The following is a 17561-nucleotide window of genomic DNA, read 5'->3' as shown; positions in this document are numbered from 1 at the left end:
GACGAAAGCAGTTTCCTTCATCCTTGCACTGTACCTGTTGACAGGTGCAGCTTTAATTACACAAGAAATTAAACATTTTCCATCAGTCAGGGGTCCAAACTTGTTCAATCAAGTAAAAGACCCTTAAGTTAAGATGTATTAAATAATGCTTTCTTCATATTCTGATAATGTAACAATGGCTGATATGCAGGTATAAGAGCAAAGCACACAGGAAAGTATGATATACATCAAAAATCTAYCTTTTTTTTTATCATTGATGACCTCACCACCACTGACTAATGCTCTATGTTGTGTTTTATTTTGAAGTGTTGCTGCTCCTAAAAAAAAGTTAGATTTTTCTTTTTGCCTGCTTATACCATAGCAATTTTTTATGCTATTATTATTGACAGTTCTTTTTCTCTTGTTCACTTTAGCACTGTTTTTTTTCAAAGTTTAAAAATRAATAGGGAAAACAATTCCTGTTGTAAATTTTGCACAGACATATGACACCAGATCTCAGTATCATAAATATATTGATAAAAAATGTAAAATTTGGCAATTGATTGCTTAAGAAATTGGTTATTCAGCTGAGAAAGAAAAAAGTATTAAACACATTTTAAAGTTGATCTGTGTAAACCAGCTAAATTCAGTAATATTGGATAGATGTCAGCTTGACTCGTCGGGTAGGTCTGTGTTTTGATGGTGTCAATTGACACATTTTCAGTGAAGTGGCGCTACCTTCCCTTTGGGTTTTTGGTTTTAAATGTCTATTTTTTCTCAGCTGCCAGTAATGAAAGACAGAACCAATCAACTCAAAATTCTACTTCAGTTTTTTACAACAAATGTTAGTAGAAACTCTGACTTCCACAAGGAAGTAGCTAAAGCAGATCGTTGCATTCTTACTTAATATATTGTGTGTGGTATAAATAATAGGCTCAGCGGGCAGTGATTGCTACAAATTCTGTTACTCTCAGCATCTGAGATATTAAGAAAACTCACTATAAAGTTTTAGTTCTAAAGTTTAATCAGCATGTTTATTTTTCGTTTTCAGCTCTTTTTCCTGTCTGCTTTTGTTTTTGTCTTAGAATGATGCTTCGAGAGGAGGCACCYAGCGCTCCCCCCAATAATATTGTGGCTAGCGGTCGCACAAACCAGTCCATCATGGTCCAGTGGCAGCCCCCTCCAGAATCAGAGCTTAACGGCGTCCTACGGGGATACGTGCTGAGGTAAACACACTCTAAACGTGCTGAAATCCTCTTCTTTACACTTTATAGAACAAGAAACAAAGAAGACGACTTCTTTTACATTGTTGAAACTTCTTGTCTTTGGTTTCCTTTTCGTTTACTATTTTATTTTTACTTTAGCCATGTTAGATTGTATCAAAAGGAACATTTTGCCCATATTTGTGGCATATGGTGAAATAAAGATTATTTACCATGTTAGTGAAATAATGAAGCTTGTGATTTAATCAACTAGCCAGCCAGCCATTAGTCAGTCAAAGTAACACTATTTGCATCTGCATATATGACCTAAACTAAAATGAACAACACAAATGCAATTTATTATAGACTTGAATTTTGGATGCAAGAATAAAGAACATAAAATACAGGTACCGGGCCAACCACAAAGTTTATTTTCCCTGCAAGTCACCCCAAATTCAGGAAGCAAACACATTATATGACCTTCTTGAACCCAGCCCATTTTCCAGCATCACATCAGATCTGAGGCAGAACTCCCTATGGAAGAGCTTGGGCTTCGTAACAATAGTTSGGTATCACTTTACAATAAGGCTCCCCTTATGGATGGCTTATAGATAGCATATAGATTCGTTATTAATTAACCTGTAAACACTTCATAAATCGTTAATAAGTGTTTATTATTCATTAATTAAGGACGGGAAAGAGACAAAACTGTCCGGTTTCTTGCCAAATAGTGAGACAAATCTGTTCATGTATATAGTACGTCTAAAGGTGCTATATTAAACATTTCAGAGTAGTTCACTACCTTGTAAGCACAATAATTTATTGAAAACACATATTTTACATATAATATTGTACATTACTGCATTATACATATCCACAGTAATCAAAGGGAGCCTTATTGTAAAGTGCAAAGCAGTATTCTATTTATTAATGCAGTAACAGAGGCTTATAAATAGTGTACTGTTTTACACTTTACAATAAGGCTCCTTTATGGCATTTATACAAGTTTAGTAGTCATTAATAAATAGTGTACATACCGTCTTACATTTTACAATAAGTTGTTAATATGTATAATTCAGTAATATAGTACAATATTATTTTTCAAATATGTGTTTCCAATACATCATTGTCCTTACAAACCTAGTAATATGTACACAAACAAATTTGGCTCACTATTTGACAAGAAACCGGACAGATTTGTCTCTTTCTCGTTTTAAATTAATTCTTAATAAACATATTTATTAATGATTTATAAAGTGTTTACAGATTAATCAATAACCAATCCATAAACTATTTATAAGCCATYTATAAGGRGAGCCTTATTGTAAAGTGATACCAACAGTTCTAACTATTAGTGGGAACAAATGTAATGTGTTGTGTGTGATGAAGTCATGTATTAACTAATGCATCAAGGAGAGTACAGTTGACCATATTACTCAGTTTAATCATAAAAATAAATAACTACTTAAAATACATACTAGTTAACCTCAAAATAAAACAGTATGTGTGATGCATTTAACATCAGTGATAAATAGATAAATGTCCTTCAATTTAATTTTTAATAGTTTTTTTTTTACTTTTTAAATGTACAATAAACATTAAAGTGCACATATGCTTTTAAATCCTTCTTTTTCACATTTAAATACATTTMACTTACCCCTTTTCTGAGGTGGGTCTCAGATCAGCACGTTCAGAGGCTGTCTCTTTAAATCCAAACGAAGCACTTCACACCCCGCCCCCCTCCAGCTTCCAGACCGTTCCACTCCAGTTTAATAGAGGGTGTTACAACTATCTAGTGGTGCAGAAATGTTTTATTTACAAATTAGTTTAAAAATGTCAACAAGGGAAGACTTGTCCATTCCGCCTTACGTGTTGGAACCAGAGTCTGACCCAGAGCCAGAGGAAAACGAAGACGACCAAATTGTAGTTGGTGAGTCCAGACCTTATTTGGCAGTTCCACCACAAATAATTTAACGTAACAGTTCAGGAAATGTCATATAAAATAGAGAAAACTGAACAGGTTGAAAAATATGACACAGAGAGAATATAAAGGTATTTTTGCAGAACTGAGAGAGRTTAAATCCAACTTTTCTGCACACATAGAGTCTCCAAGTACACAACAAAATGTATTTAACATCTAAGAAAAAGTGGATTCTGCATGATGTGTTCCTTTAAATTAAGCCAACGTATTATTGAAACACTCACTCCCCTCAATCGTTTTCTCTCTGGTTCTTTATCAGAAGCATCCATTGTTCCGTGCGTTCACATGCAGATGCGAGTGCTCTTTAATGATGCTCTTTCTGTCCTTGGTCYGCTGTCCTTCTCCATGATGTCTACCTGAAGTACGAAACACTGTGTGTAATCAAACTGTCATCAGCTGCCTCACACAGATTTGCATATAATTGCAGTAGAAGTTATCAGGTCTTTATCCTCCTTCACTGCTTCCACTTCAGAAATCAGTGAAAAACAGGAATGTGCACTTGTACGTCCGCACCGTATCATTTCAGCTGTGTAAGACTGAGCTTCCTCCTCCTCCTCCTTCCCCTCCTCCCCTTTAGATTCTCTTTTCTTCTTCGTGTGTCAGCTGCCAGCKTCTTGTTCTCTTTTTCCTGTTTTCTCCATCCTTCTCGTTACCGTTCGCCTCGCTCCTCTTCCTCCTCCACTTCTTCATTTCCCAGTGTGTCATGAGGAGACAGAGGGGAAAAGACGGGGGGGCTATCTTCACACCTCTGCAGAAAACYGCTGTCGGGCCTCAGTGCCTCCTGACTTTGTGTATCAGTGTTTGTGCGACTGTGTCTTATGTGTGTGTTTGTACAAAATGCACGTGTGACTGAGTGCTGAGTCAGGCAGCGAATCGTTGGAACATCCCGTTACAGAGGATAGGTGTCATATTAAAATGCTGACATGAGGATTATTACTCCATTCAGCTCCATCAGATATGCACAGTACTAAAATGGTATTCCACCTCCCTGTCTAGTTGGCTCATATATTCTTTTAAGTGGGCACTTAAATCACATGTACTAGAGTGGAGGCCATAAAGGTGCACTATTTAGAGACGAAATTRAATAGTTCTGTCTTTAGAGATTTTTAAAAGGTCTTGACATCTGCAGAAAATCCTTAGATTTTCTCTACAAATATTCCCCTCACAGTAAAAAATGAATGTTACAGGAGCAACTTGAGAATAGGAAAAAAAAGGGCAGTGTGGGATGAAATGGTATTGGCTTGAGGTTAAGTTTGTAAGAAAAAAATATATTTATGCATTCTCTCTTTTTAATTATTCGAAAAATATGTGTGATCTTATGTACAACTTNTCTTTTTAATTATTCAAAAAATATGTGCGATCTTATGTACAACTTGTAGCTTTTTTAACTTAGAATGAATTTAATTTGTTTTTATGCATCAGTCTGCAAACATTTCTCCACAAAGCCAGAATAAATTGATTCTAACATTTATTGTATGCATTTACAGAAATATTTGATCCTTCACTATAGCTCTATCACATAATTCCTTTCAACATTTTTTCTTRTCTCAAACTCCAGCTTTGGTTCACAACCATTTTCTGAGATTAAAAAAAATACAGAMTCTGTCTTGTTTTAATACCTCGACACAAACCTGTTCAGAGTCCTCACACGTCTACAGGTAACTAGCTTTTAAAGCAATAGTTCAAATATTTCCAAGTGTTGGTTTGTGGAAGATTTGCCTAAAGCACATTTTGAGAAATAAAAGTTCTTTCTGGCAGGACTGAACKAATGGCTGGCCCGAGCAGGGCTAAAACCAAAGTGGATTGCTTCTGTCTCTTCTGAATTCTGCATGATATAAATATTTGAATTTATGTGACTTCTGGAAGTGTCTCAGGCTGCAGTCAAAGTGCTCCAGCTAGCTGAAGCTGTCGCTATTTGTGTTTTCAAAATAACCATGAGAGTTCTTTGTAAATTATTTTAAAATGCAAATTGGATAGTGGGGTAAGGTTAAAAATAGAATAATTTGCACAAAATGTTGTGAAACTGAGATAAGATAAGAAATGTTTTAATACTGTAGAGATCCACGTTGATTTTGGCCTAGCTTAGATTAGCTGTTAGCTCATCAACCTGGTCAGAATTGACCTGTTTCTACAAACTGAAATTGTTCAAAAAGCTATCTACAACAGGTAAGATCATATTTATGCATAATGTTTACACAGAAACCCTCTTCAAAAAATCTGAACTGTTCCTTGAACCTGAAACCCAGCGTTCCATCTGAACGGATCGCTCATGATGATTATTTGTTTAGACAGTCCAAGGCCCATTTAATCATGGTCAATAAATGTAGTTTCTTATGAGCAGAATCAAGTCAAAAAGCATCATAAGCAAGGCTCATATTTGTACAATTTGGTTCTGTAGATGAAAACTCTCACTCCTATTTTAACTCATTTATAAAGTATTCTAAAAGTCTGTTTTGCTTAGTCGGTGTCATATTTTGTAACTACAAATGGAGAAAAAAAAAAAAAAGAATCCGCCCAAAATATGTATTACAAAAAGGAATACAGTTTGTAGGGAATGTGAAAACATTCATATCCTCTGAGTATTTTGTCTCATAACAATTTCCATATTTTCTTTTCTCACTTGTTACAACACATTTACAGGAGAGCCTGTGTCTGTGTGCAGGTACCGTCTGGCAGGGTTGCCRGGGGACTACCAGGAGAAGAATATCAGCAGCCCAGAGACTAACTACTGTCTGCTGAAAGACCTCATCATCTGGACTCAGTACCAGATCCAGGTGGCTGCCTTCACAGGGGCCGGCCTGGGTGTTTACAGCAGCCCYGTCACCGAGTACACTCTGCAGGGAGGTCAGTGAAGATGCACAAGTACATTTTCATTTCTCATTTATTTGCTTTGCAAGCAAGTATGCCGAGAAATCCTGGGACATTTTCAAGCACACGTTGTACTGAATGTGCTCAATAAGTTTCCCGGACATGTATTAAGTCTGCTGCTGCAGCCCCCTGCACCTTAAGATAAGCTCCAGCTGGGGTGCAAGAACATTTTGGCGCAGCTGTGAAGAAGCCCACATCTGTTGTAAGTACATYAAGACTTCACTGCCTGGGATGATGTAATGATGACAAGAAATGCTCCTCTCAGCGATTTTAAAAAAAGAAAAAAGTTTGGGTTGGTGATCAGATGACTGACAGAGACATGCAGCTGCAAAGTTGTTTCTCTGCAGCCTCAAAGGCTTCAGTATTACTCAGCTTTGAGCGGAGCCAGTTGATGCCGTTCAGTCTTATATTTAAGTTGCCCCAGARGCACGCACCCCCTCGCAGGCAAAGCAGCTTCAGTCAACTGGGAGGAGAACCTGAGGGCGGCCCAGGATGTGCTGAAGGGACTGCAGTTCATCTTCCATCTGGCTAACAAGCAGCTTGAGACGCTGCAGGATTGGGGGGATGGGTCCGGGAAGGGTTTCTCTGCTGCTTCATAAATATATAATATGACAGATAATAGTGTGTTTATTGTAATAGACATGGCTGCACACAGATACGCACCTACAGCTCTCGGAGACATAAATCAATGAAGTGGTTGTGAGGAAGGAAAKAATGTAAGAGCAGACCGTTAAGGGAGATGTGCGGGTAAATCTCTTCTAACCACGTGCTTGTCGCACGCCGACTTTTATTCCAACGCTATATTATTATTATTAAAAACGAGCAGATCAGCACAATCACGCACACACACGAACATGTGCACTCAAAGTCATCACTGCAAGAGTTCAGGAAAGGTTTATAGACTCAGGAGGGGGAGTTAGGCTCATTAATTATTCTAATGTGGTTTAATAGGAGTCGCTGTGATGGATTGGACATTTTCTCCCTCTCACCRTCTCTGAGAGGATGTGACTGAACTCTGTGTTAAACTCAGATAACATTACTTTTCTTTTCTGCTCTTTTCTCACAAGCAGCCTYGGTGCATACTAAGATTCCCCCAAAGGGCAGAGTTTAGTGTTTTATCTGGAGCTGTGAGCTGCAAGGGGCTAAAAGCCRCTTCCCGGGAGTACAGTCGGCGTGGCAGAGACTGAGAGAACATCTTTAACATCAATTAATCTTCCGTCTCTGTCGTCTCACTCTTTGGCATCATTTCTTGCACATTCTACYTTTTTAAAAAATAGTTTTCAGGCCGGTGTTTTTCCATATGTGTGTGCTGACCACTTCAGCTCARAATACTAGATTTAAAGGGCATTCCCATCATGCAACAGCCCGTCGGCACTCTTGCGGCTTTCAAGCATCAGCATAAACCCTTTACTATGTAATCACCGTGACGTGCCCACAGACTCGCACGCATGGACACTCGATTAACTGTCACTCCTATCTCCCGCTCTCTTTCRCTGACTTTAATATTCATTCATCATGGATCATTTTTCCTCACTGAAACGCTGCTCTGATAGATTTCACACAATAGCTAAAGAGCCACACAAAGGGAAACGCTGAAACAAAAGATAAGTGTGGAAAAACAGACGAGACCGTGGTTTATTCTTGAAATAAGTTAATAATGAAGTGATTAGATTATGATACATTTTACACAGTAACCCCATCTTATCTATATTTTACTGAGGTCTTACACAAGATATATTTGGTAAATATTTCTTTGTGTTCAATCTTTTGTCTGTCTCTCTTTGGTGGATGATGAATGAATGAATGATGATGAATGTCTACGTTTTATGCAGATTCTGCAAATTCTAATTTGCTTTATTTTGAGCACAGAGTTCTTTTGTTGAATTTTTTAATGTTATGTCTTTGACTTGYTCTAAAATGCTATATTTCCTCAACAATCACACAATGCACGAATCACATTTATGAAAACCAAGTGATGTAAACGGTGAAAGTCTGTTTGCCGGTCTCMGAAACACACGGCCGCCGCGGTTGTGAGAGGGAGATGTCCGAGGCTTGGATAAACAACGCTGTTGACATCGCCGTAATGTCATCTGGGTGATCTTGGCTTGGATTTTCACACATTTAACAGAAGGCTGATTACAAGGAGGAGACGTGAGCTCTGACAGATGAGGGCGTTTAGGAGGGAGTGAAAAGTGTTTCTAATAAAGGACGCAAGTGCAACACTCAATCACTGGAGAGCTCGTTGTAAGTGAAAATATTAATATGGATGAAATGTCACGGTTCTTTTATGAGATTCACTCTGTTTTCAATCAATAAATAAGGCTGCGGCGTTCGGTAACATCATGTGCGTAATAAAAGTTGTGGGAGGGGTGCTGGAGGTTAACTGGACTCAGGACCAATCCATTGATCCATCGTTGTGTAGAATTAGGACGTAATAGATCACTACCCCTGTGATWTTAAGCTATTTCAATAGCACTAATATCAATAACATATAAATGAAAAACACATGGTGTTMGATGGGATTATTTTGAGATATTAGGTCATTTGTAGTAAAGCTCAGAAGAGAGGGTTTGGCATTTAAATTTTGCAGACTCTGCATATATTTAATTTAAAAAATGAGCCAAAACTCAACATTAAATGTTGAACAATGGTCCTGTACTGGATATTTACAACGGCCACTGACTCAGAAAGTCTATGCAGTTTATTTTTTTCTCAGGGTATCCTTGTATTTCTTTTCTCTGCTTTGAGCTCATTGCAAGTTAAATATTAAAATATTCTCTGTTTGTGTGTCTTTGTTTAGTTCCCACAGCCCCTCCGCAGGAAGTGGAAGTTGTTGCTGTTAATTCAACCACCATCCGCTTCACGTGGAACCCTCCACCACAGCAGTTTATTAACGGCATCAACCAGGGATACAAGGTAAACTTCTGATGATCTCTGTGTTGTTTCCATCACTAATAACACAAATGTTCTGAAGTCAAAGACRTTGGATATGTATTGTACTCAGTTCAGTTTTTTGTTTTAATATTTATCTAAGTTTCATAAGAAACATGATGTCTGCCAAAAATATATTTTCTCAAAACTCCATTAACCATTAAAYGCATTTAGGAGTCACTAGGAGTGCAGAGAAGTTTAATTTAGTTTCTCCTGGTGCTGCGTAGATATCTTTATATTCTGTTTGGGCCTTATTTTTCAAAAAAATTTCTGAAATATTATGTCAAAATATTTGCGACAGAAATAAGGTCTGGACATGATGTCCCAGTAGCTTTCAAACCCCAAAACACATTATGGCAAAGGCTGGTTCACCCCAAAGATCCGGTGCCCCGGCACAAACAGAGCAATGTTGTATATGCTGTTAAGTGCCAGGAGGACTGCGACCAGTTATACATCGGGGAAACAAAGCAGCCACTGTTCAAAAGAATGTCCCAACACAGACGAGCTACATCTAATGGCCAGAACTCTGCAGTTTTCACTCATTTACAGGCCAGCGGTCACTCTTTCAGAGATGAGGATGTTCTCATTCTTGATAGGGAGGAACGTTGGTTTGAGAGGAGTAAAAGAAGCCATTTTTGTGAAGAAAGACCGTCCATCATTAAACAGAGGTGGAGGCCTCCGTTTTCAGTTGTCCCCCTCCTACAGCGCTGCCATTGGCAGTATCACTCCACCCYCTGTTAACAATAGGTATTAATTAGGTGTCAATGATAGCCATGTGATGTGAGTATCAGACACCTGGAGGCAGGACTCAAAAGCCTGAATTTTGCCTGAAACTCTCAGACTGAAGAAGTCTCTTGGAGGAGAGACGAAACGTTTCATTARAGAAGAACCYGTCCAGAGGACCTATACAATTTTTTTCTTTTGATTTTTTACCTGGATTACTGAGATGCATCAGGACGTCTGGACTTGCCAACAACAATTTTGTCATCTTCATTCTCCTCTTGATCTGGGTCAGACTCTGGCTCCAACACGTAAGGCTGAATTATTTTARTTAATTTATAAATAAGAAGTTTCTGTGCCACTATATAACCGTAAACCCCTCTATAAAACTGCAGTGAACTGTTATAGAAGCTGAAGGGGGGCAGGGTATGAAGCGCCTTGTTTGGATTTAAAGAGACAGCCTCAAAACGAGTTGATCTGAGACACACCACAGAAAGGGTTGAAAGAGGGTCTTTTAGAGTTACAATAAAGAGGAATTCAGACCAAAGCATTGCAGTTCCACTTTATATAGASCCCAAATGAATTATTTAAATGTGAAAAAGATGGATTAAAATGCATGATATGTCTCCTTTAAGTAGATGCAATAATACAATGCAGCACTAAAGGCTGGGTTATTAGTTCATGTAACTTTGAAAATCATCCAAAAATTAATTTGAATTTTTATTTTAAAACTGTTTTAAAGTTCAAAACTACMATGGTTGTTTGTTAAAATAATCATGTACTGCAACGGTTGTGTAAATAGTTGTGAACGTATAAGTAAATACAAATTCCAAGGACTTTCAACACACAGATGCATTCCTCATCTGCACAGCCTTGTTTTTGTTTACTCATTCTCTTTGGCCAGCCAAGTCTGGGGTCAGTTCCAGGAAGGAATAATGAGTGATYGAAACCAGAGATAGAGAGCATATTTGAGAGGCAGAATAATGCTTAGCATGATGAGAGAGATGAGGACTGAATTGTGTGGGTGATCTTCATGTACCAGTTCTGAAATGGGATTTATTCTTGTCTTTATTGTTGCAGGCGACCCCCAAGGAACTGATTAACATGACAAAGAAAAYGTATCACATTTTTGCTCTGCATCTCAGGGTCTGTGCAGGAGACTGTTTTACAGTGCGGATATTGTTGTCTTTGTTGGTTGATAAACACTGTATGGCTTTCCATCATTTTGATGAGGCTTTCTGTTAGATGCTGCCTCGGTAACATCAGGGTTTACCACTCCAAACCCATGAAGCCTCTCAATATGGCTTCACATGTGGGTGTGCATCTTTGGGAGTACTGCGCTGGTGAAAGGCCAGTAGATAATAATATTAATTAAAAGTGGGTATGAAGCACAAGCTCATCTCATTTCATCTCCCCCACAGATCACTGACTATATACAGCACTGGTAATAATAGTAGCTCTAAACTCATTCCCAGAAGCAGAACCAGAGTCTCTTCTCACACAAGTTTGAACATTTTCTACTTGTTTGCCCTTGAAAGTGTCTTTATTCTGCTGCATAGTTAAAAAGTATTTATTACCTGCCTATTCATAAATCTAAGACCTGGCATTCCTTGAAGGACTGCGGATGAAACCTGATAAATTACATTTTGCACAGTTTCATGTGATCTCACAAGATGTGTTGTGAAAATGACCATGATCAGCCACTATCAAACCATATTTAGTTCAATATTAGTAAAATATGTTGACATTTTTAGGTTGGCTAGGGTAAATTAGCTATGGTGACTTTCTTGAACTGGTTGACTCCAAAGGTTAATCATTTGTAGAGGTGCAGCAAATGATGATTATCTAAAAAACTCAATAAAATCAATGAAATGGTTCATTTGCAAATGTGCTAAACGAGTTGACTGCAATAATTATTGGCTAAAATTTTAAACTAACTCTTGTGCGATCAGTTAGTGCTTGTGTTATGTGTTGGGGATGAGTCTCAGCTATTAAAGGGTCTGTTATAGTCGCACTTTAGAGTGTCACTCAGGGACCAGCTRACGATCCACGCATCGGCTTTTATACTTGAAGCTTATGTTGCTACATTAACCTCTGAAAGCACAGAGCACTGTATAACTTGTGAAATGCTGAATAAARGGAGACACTTCACGGACAAACGAACTGTGAATGCAGCACACAAYCTGTGCAGAGTTTGAAAAATTTGGAGGTGCATGACCAGACGCTGGTATGTTTAATGAAATTTAATGCATAAACTGTAAATACAGCTTAACTCATCAAATTTTCTCTCTCCTAAACTCTGGAACCAACATCCTGAAAACCTAAGACATGCAGAAACAGTTTTTTTTATCAGAACTGAAACATTATTTTTTTTACAAAAGCTCTACCATAAAAGTGAATTTTTATCAGTTAATTTGTTTTATATTAGTTCTAAGCTATTTATGTGTTTAGTGTTTTGTTTATTTTATTGTTTTTCTGCAACACAAAATTATAATGTAATTTCTTCTTTTAATGTACATCGCTGTATCTGTGAAGCACGTGTATTAATGGTGCTAGACAAATAAACYTGTCTTGCCTTGTAATGAGATATTTTGCTAACTCTACAAACAAAACACACACACACATACAAATGTGCATCAACACAAAGGCCCTTGTGCCTTCAGCTCAAAAGCGATTATCAGTTTTTCTATCACAGAGTCTGTTATGGGCTCATTACCGCTCTGTTTGGGTTCTTAAGCAATCTTAAGATTTCCATTGCAAACTCAAGATGCACTCAGTCTATCTCAAGAAGAGACTTAAAWCCTTTCAGTGGCCTTTGAAAGTGGAATAAAACAGGACGCCTGAGGATACCAGATCACCACTCTTTTAATGCACCCAAACTTTTCTGTGCTGAAAAAAAGAAGAACAGATTATAATAGAGAACCTTATTTTACCATGACAGACTTGGTGCAGTGTAGCCTGAAGGCAGAGAAAAGAAGCAACCACTCAAATGTCTCATGAAATCACACTGGTCCTTTTTAATATAAGATGGATCTAAGTTTAGTCCTTTTTTATCACAGAGTTATAGTATATGAAGCAAACTGTGAAACAAAGTAGCTCATTCACAGATTTAATCCGAATCTATTCTTTTRGATTCAGCTGCAATTTTATTTGGGTTTTATTTGAAGGTAAATATAGACACTTTGACCCTGTTATACATTATGCATGTGAGTCCTTGCAGCGCAGTCCGGAGCTGGAARCCTTCCAGTCTTTTATCCACTAAACAAACCTCATTCTTCACCTGCTTGTAGCCTCCTACAAAGAGGGGGATAAGACCAGAGTTCTAGTTGCTCTTGTTTTCCTGAGACAGAGAGATCAGTGAGCTGCTTAAAGGCTCCATGTTAGGTTTTCTTTAGGGTTTGGCTCTTTGTTTTAGTTTAGGATTTTACTTTTYTTGTATGATTATGGTACTACTAGACCAAACAAGACATATGCTGCACCCGCTGCGCGTTTTTTTTTTGCAACATTTTGAAAGCCAAAGGGAAAAAATGGCCTTACTGTCAATGCAAAGTTTTATAAACTGCTGCACTTGACAAAACTGAGCTTAAATTACAGTGCATCTAATGCATTTATTTTATTTTAATATTAGATAATATAAATAAGGAAATCATATTATAATTGTGCCTGGGGGTTATCTCTCAAAATGAGTATATAAGTCTAGGCTCTTCTCAATTTATTTTTGTGGCTAAAGTAATAACTATAAGCACAGAGCAGTGGTTTGGAATATAAATCAAGTTCTTCTAAAGTGTAAAAAAAAACTAACTTTCATTAGGCATTGAGTTTAAAAGATAATAAAAGGTGCTGCTGTGTTTGTTCTCAGATGCTGTCATGACTGACAATGTTTATGAGGGAAAATCGATAAATAAATGTTGAGAATGCAAATATGTTTTCCTGGAAATGAAACGTGGAAATTGCTTTTCCATTCTCACAAATTTGTTTTTGCTGTTTGTTATTGTTTAACTAATGTGAGAAAATTTACCACACCCCGTACTGTGGCACAAATATATTTGTGTTTTTTTTTTATAAATTGCAATCTGAATTATGAAAAATAAAAGGATTCTGCTGCCCTGAAATTTCATGAATCTAAAGTAATTTGAAATGAAAAAATAAATAAATAATAAAAAAGACCATAAAGTAAGTGAGATTGACAATAAATGAGGTAGCTCTGCAGTATTTTGATTAGATTCATTAGATACTGTTTATGTCACCTGTCACCATTTTATTTGTTTATTTTTTTCTGATTGAACGCAGCTGCTGGTCTGGCCCGAGCAGTTTCCAGAGGACATTAATGTGGTAACCATCACTCCGGACTACCCCAGCTCACGACACACGGGATTAGTGGGCAGGCTCAAGAAGTTCACCTGGTACTATGGCTCCACCCTGTGCTTCACCACACCTGGAGATGGGCCACGCAGCCCACCCATCCTGCTGCAGACACACGAGGACAGTGAGTGTGCAAATTACACACGYTGAYRCRTTATTATTAYATCACAGTGTGACTAAACCGAGCTCAGAATGTATTAAAAACTCCATCAGCGTAGCCTGGGGATGACAATGAAGCTTTGTGTTGAATCCAGCTGTTTTTATTACACACCTGCATCCACAATACACAGTAAACACCCCCCAAAAAAAATAAAAGAATCTTTCTATTCTTTCACTTCCTGTTAATTTCTTTGTTCTCAGTTTCCCTGCCACCTCCGTCCACCGTGTCTTTTTAAAGGGAATTGATTCAYATGTTTCCATGCGTGCTGGTATTTATAGCCCACTGTTCCATGGATAAACATAATTGCTGCCACACCCAGCTACAGGAGCACATGCACACAGGCCCAGCGTCAAATAAACACAAAAGCCCACAGGCAGACAGACAAGCAATTATTAGCAACCAGCAATTATTGAGTGGGAAAGGGATATTAGAAGCCATGCGTACACATTCACTCAGCCACAGCAGTGGACGGGTATTGATTGGTTGCTGGGCGTGTTGCAGGGTTAACGGTGGGTGTAATTCTTGCTTGATGATAGCTTTTTGCATGTGTGTGCGTGCATGTGATTGTGATTGTGTGTGAGTGTTATTGAATGTCTCAGATGAATAGCTTAATCGCTCTGCAGGGAGAGAGGTTAGAGAGCTATGGATGAAATGAGAAACGACAGGCTTGCGTGAGTGTGTGTATGTGCGTGTGGAGGGGGCCGGTGTGCTGGTCATTGCAGAAGCAATAAAAAGAGGATGTGTAAATTGGAAATATTAAACGTGCTGTTGGAGATGTTTACCTCAGTATGAGCCGATGTGCACGTGTGTTTATATTGTTTTTTTCTTTTCTCAGCGCCTGGACCCGTTCGCCAGCTGAGCTTCACTGAAATCTTGGACACGTCACTTCGAGTCAGCTGGGCCGAGCCTGAGGAGAAGAACGGCATCGTCACTGGTGAGAACTCTGCAGCCTGACAGCGTAAAATATAAAGTACAAAAATTCTCACTAATCATCTAGTTTTTTTTTCTCCAACCACCGAGTTATTTACCACTCTGTCAAGGTTTAATTAAATTTGYGTTGTAGGTCCTTCTAAGAAATTAATAAGCAATAATCAGAAAAATGAGAACTTTCATTTCTGTTTACAACATATGTTGTCTCTCCCTGGCTGAAAACTCTCATTTTAAAATGACTAATGAGAACCCCTTTAAAAGGCCATGCCCATTCAAACTTTTTGAAGTTGGGTTCTGTGGAAATGTTACCAACAAATAATATCCTACCTGATGTAGACAGCTCTGTGCACAGACTCAGTTGGGRAAAATAAAGTTTAATCTTGACTGCTTTGACAAATTTAGCAACCAAAGCCAAAGTGGATTGCTTCTGTCTTTAAAAAACTCCARTCTTAAAACAGTCATAGCAGCTATTGAAATATTTTTAATACATGTTTACGCTTCTGTGGATTTCACATCAGCAACTAAACCTGCACAAAATTTGTGATACTTTATGTATGTAACTGAAATGTGAAGCTGACAGTGATGCAAATGTTTTAAGATTTTAGTAATCTGATTTAATCTTGGACTTGCTAGCTGTTAGCTTTTTAGTCCATTCAGAAACAAATCTATATTTCTCCAAACTGTTCAAAGAGCCATCTTCAAGTAAATTTTACTTATTCATAACTTTTCCACTGAACTCCTCTTTAAAAACAATCAGAACTATCCCCTAAAATTTTAAAGTTTCATCTGTATCCTTTGCTCAGTAAAGGTCTATAATTTAATTAAAAGAAAAAACATTGTAAAAGTAAAAATATAAAAAATATAAAATGAATTTCACTGAAAAGAAAAGTACATAAAGCCGTAAAACTGCTCCCAATAGTCTGGAAAGTAAAGTACTTTTGCACACACTCTAAGAAATGAAATGTTGAATTTACTTACAACTTAGGATACATCTGTGGCCTATAAAAAACATGTTCATTAGATTTATTACAGAAAATCATTTTCAGATAATGAGATTTCACCTGGTCACTTCGGCCTGTTCTGAGCTCCAGTCAAAAAATCTGTTTATGCAAATAAGCTGCTGTTGGCAACCTTTTGTTTACATTAACTCCACCCTCCCAACACAGCGTTTATGCATCAGGTATGTGAAAATGGCTGCTAGTACAAGCAGATGCACAATGGTATAACGTGCTGCGGTCAGTGTGTCTACACCAGGTGAGGGCTTCGTCGGGACAGACTAGAGTGTCCGACTGAAGTCAGATGTCTTGGTGCCGGGGAGGCCAGTGAGCATCTGTCGCTGCTTCCCGAAGCTGGCGAAGATGAACGGAGTGGCAGTCAAAGTCTGCGCCGCTGCAGCCTGAACGATCCTGTGTCATGAGACGAGCGCTGTGGAGCAGGTGTCTCCAGTCCTCCAGCACAATTCACCCCCGCTGATGACAACAAGCCGCACCGTGCAGCCACCCCAAATGCAGTATTGGTAGCGACAGACTGGTGCCCRGAGAGGCMAACGCATGTCCGACGCYGCTTCCCGAGGCCAGCGCTGTGGAGGGGGAAAGGAGGTGCTCACCTCCTCCTCCTTTAGCATTAGTTTGTGCTTAATWACAAATCATGTTCAYGTCAGCAATACTAAAMACACAAAACATCACTTAAGTCTCCATCAGCAGATTGGTGACGAATAGTAGGAACAGGAGTTTCCTTCAGTTGAAAGTCTGGCTTGGGCACATCCTGCTGTAGTAGTTTTCAAARGAGTCCATCGAGAAATTAGTTGCACAAACTCCAGCTTTCTTAGGCAATATTGCTWGAACATTGCCATCAAAAATAAAAATAAAATTAAGCCAGGCATCTTTGTTCTTCTTGACTGTTGTTTAAACAGCAGAACTAATGTGGTCGTCCTGTAAAGAGGTGGGCGGAGTCTCCGCTTGGGTTACCAGGTGAGGGAATGGGCTCACCTTGAAGTTCTTAAGTTACCCAGATTGTGACGCAATTTTCCGCTGGTTTTTAGAACAGCTCATTTTCTGACACTAACAAAACATGTACATATTGCCAAAAAAAGCTGGGAGTATTTTTTTGGTTCTTGGACTGTTTCTGGAAGCAGTACAAACCAAAATTGAAGTATAAAACATGTATAAAAGTGAATTTTGCATGATAGGTTCTCTTTAATCAAACWGGTTTCACTAAACTGAGTTGAATAAATTGAGCACTTTACACATTTTGTTTAAAAATATATGTAAATTGCTTCATATTAACTCAACTCAGTTTAGTGGAACCACTTGACATAACTTGGGTGAGTAAATTCAACTCCTCATTGTTTAGAGTGCATACAGTGGGGAAAATAAGTATTTAGTCAGTCACCAATTGTGCAAGTTCTCCCACTTAAAAAGATGAGAGA

At 38.2% G+C, this 17561-nt stretch overlaps 1 protein-coding gene across 3 annotated transcripts in view; it reads left to right on the top strand.

The window, feature by feature from the left end:
* LOC106519645 (protein sidekick-1) overlaps window positions 1-17561 on the top strand; it is a 321354-nt gene that overhangs the window by 246508 nt on the left and 57285 nt on the right. For all 3 annotated transcript variants that reach the window (XM_014011403.1, XM_014011402.1, XM_014011401.1), the window contains 5 exons: window positions 1065-1205; window positions 5825-6006; window positions 8831-8946; window positions 13972-14167; window positions 15039-15137. In XM_014011403.1, the coding sequence (XP_013866857.1) occupies window positions 1065-1205; window positions 5825-6006; window positions 8831-8946; window positions 13972-14167; window positions 15039-15137 (734 nt within the window). The remainder of the gene's footprint in view (window positions 1-1064; window positions 1206-5824; window positions 6007-8830; window positions 8947-13971; window positions 14168-15038; window positions 15138-17561) is intronic.

The sequence above is a fragment of the Austrofundulus limnaeus genome, unplaced genomic scaffold, assembly GCF_001266775.1.
Source record: "Austrofundulus limnaeus strain Quisiro unplaced genomic scaffold, Austrofundulus_limnaeus-1.0 Scaffold80, whole genome shotgun sequence".
Lineage (NCBI taxonomy): Eukaryota > Metazoa > Chordata > Actinopteri > Cyprinodontiformes > Rivulidae > Austrofundulus > Austrofundulus limnaeus.
The sequence above is the reverse complement of the archived record's forward strand: the minus strand, read 5'-3'. Positions and strand labels throughout refer to the sequence as shown.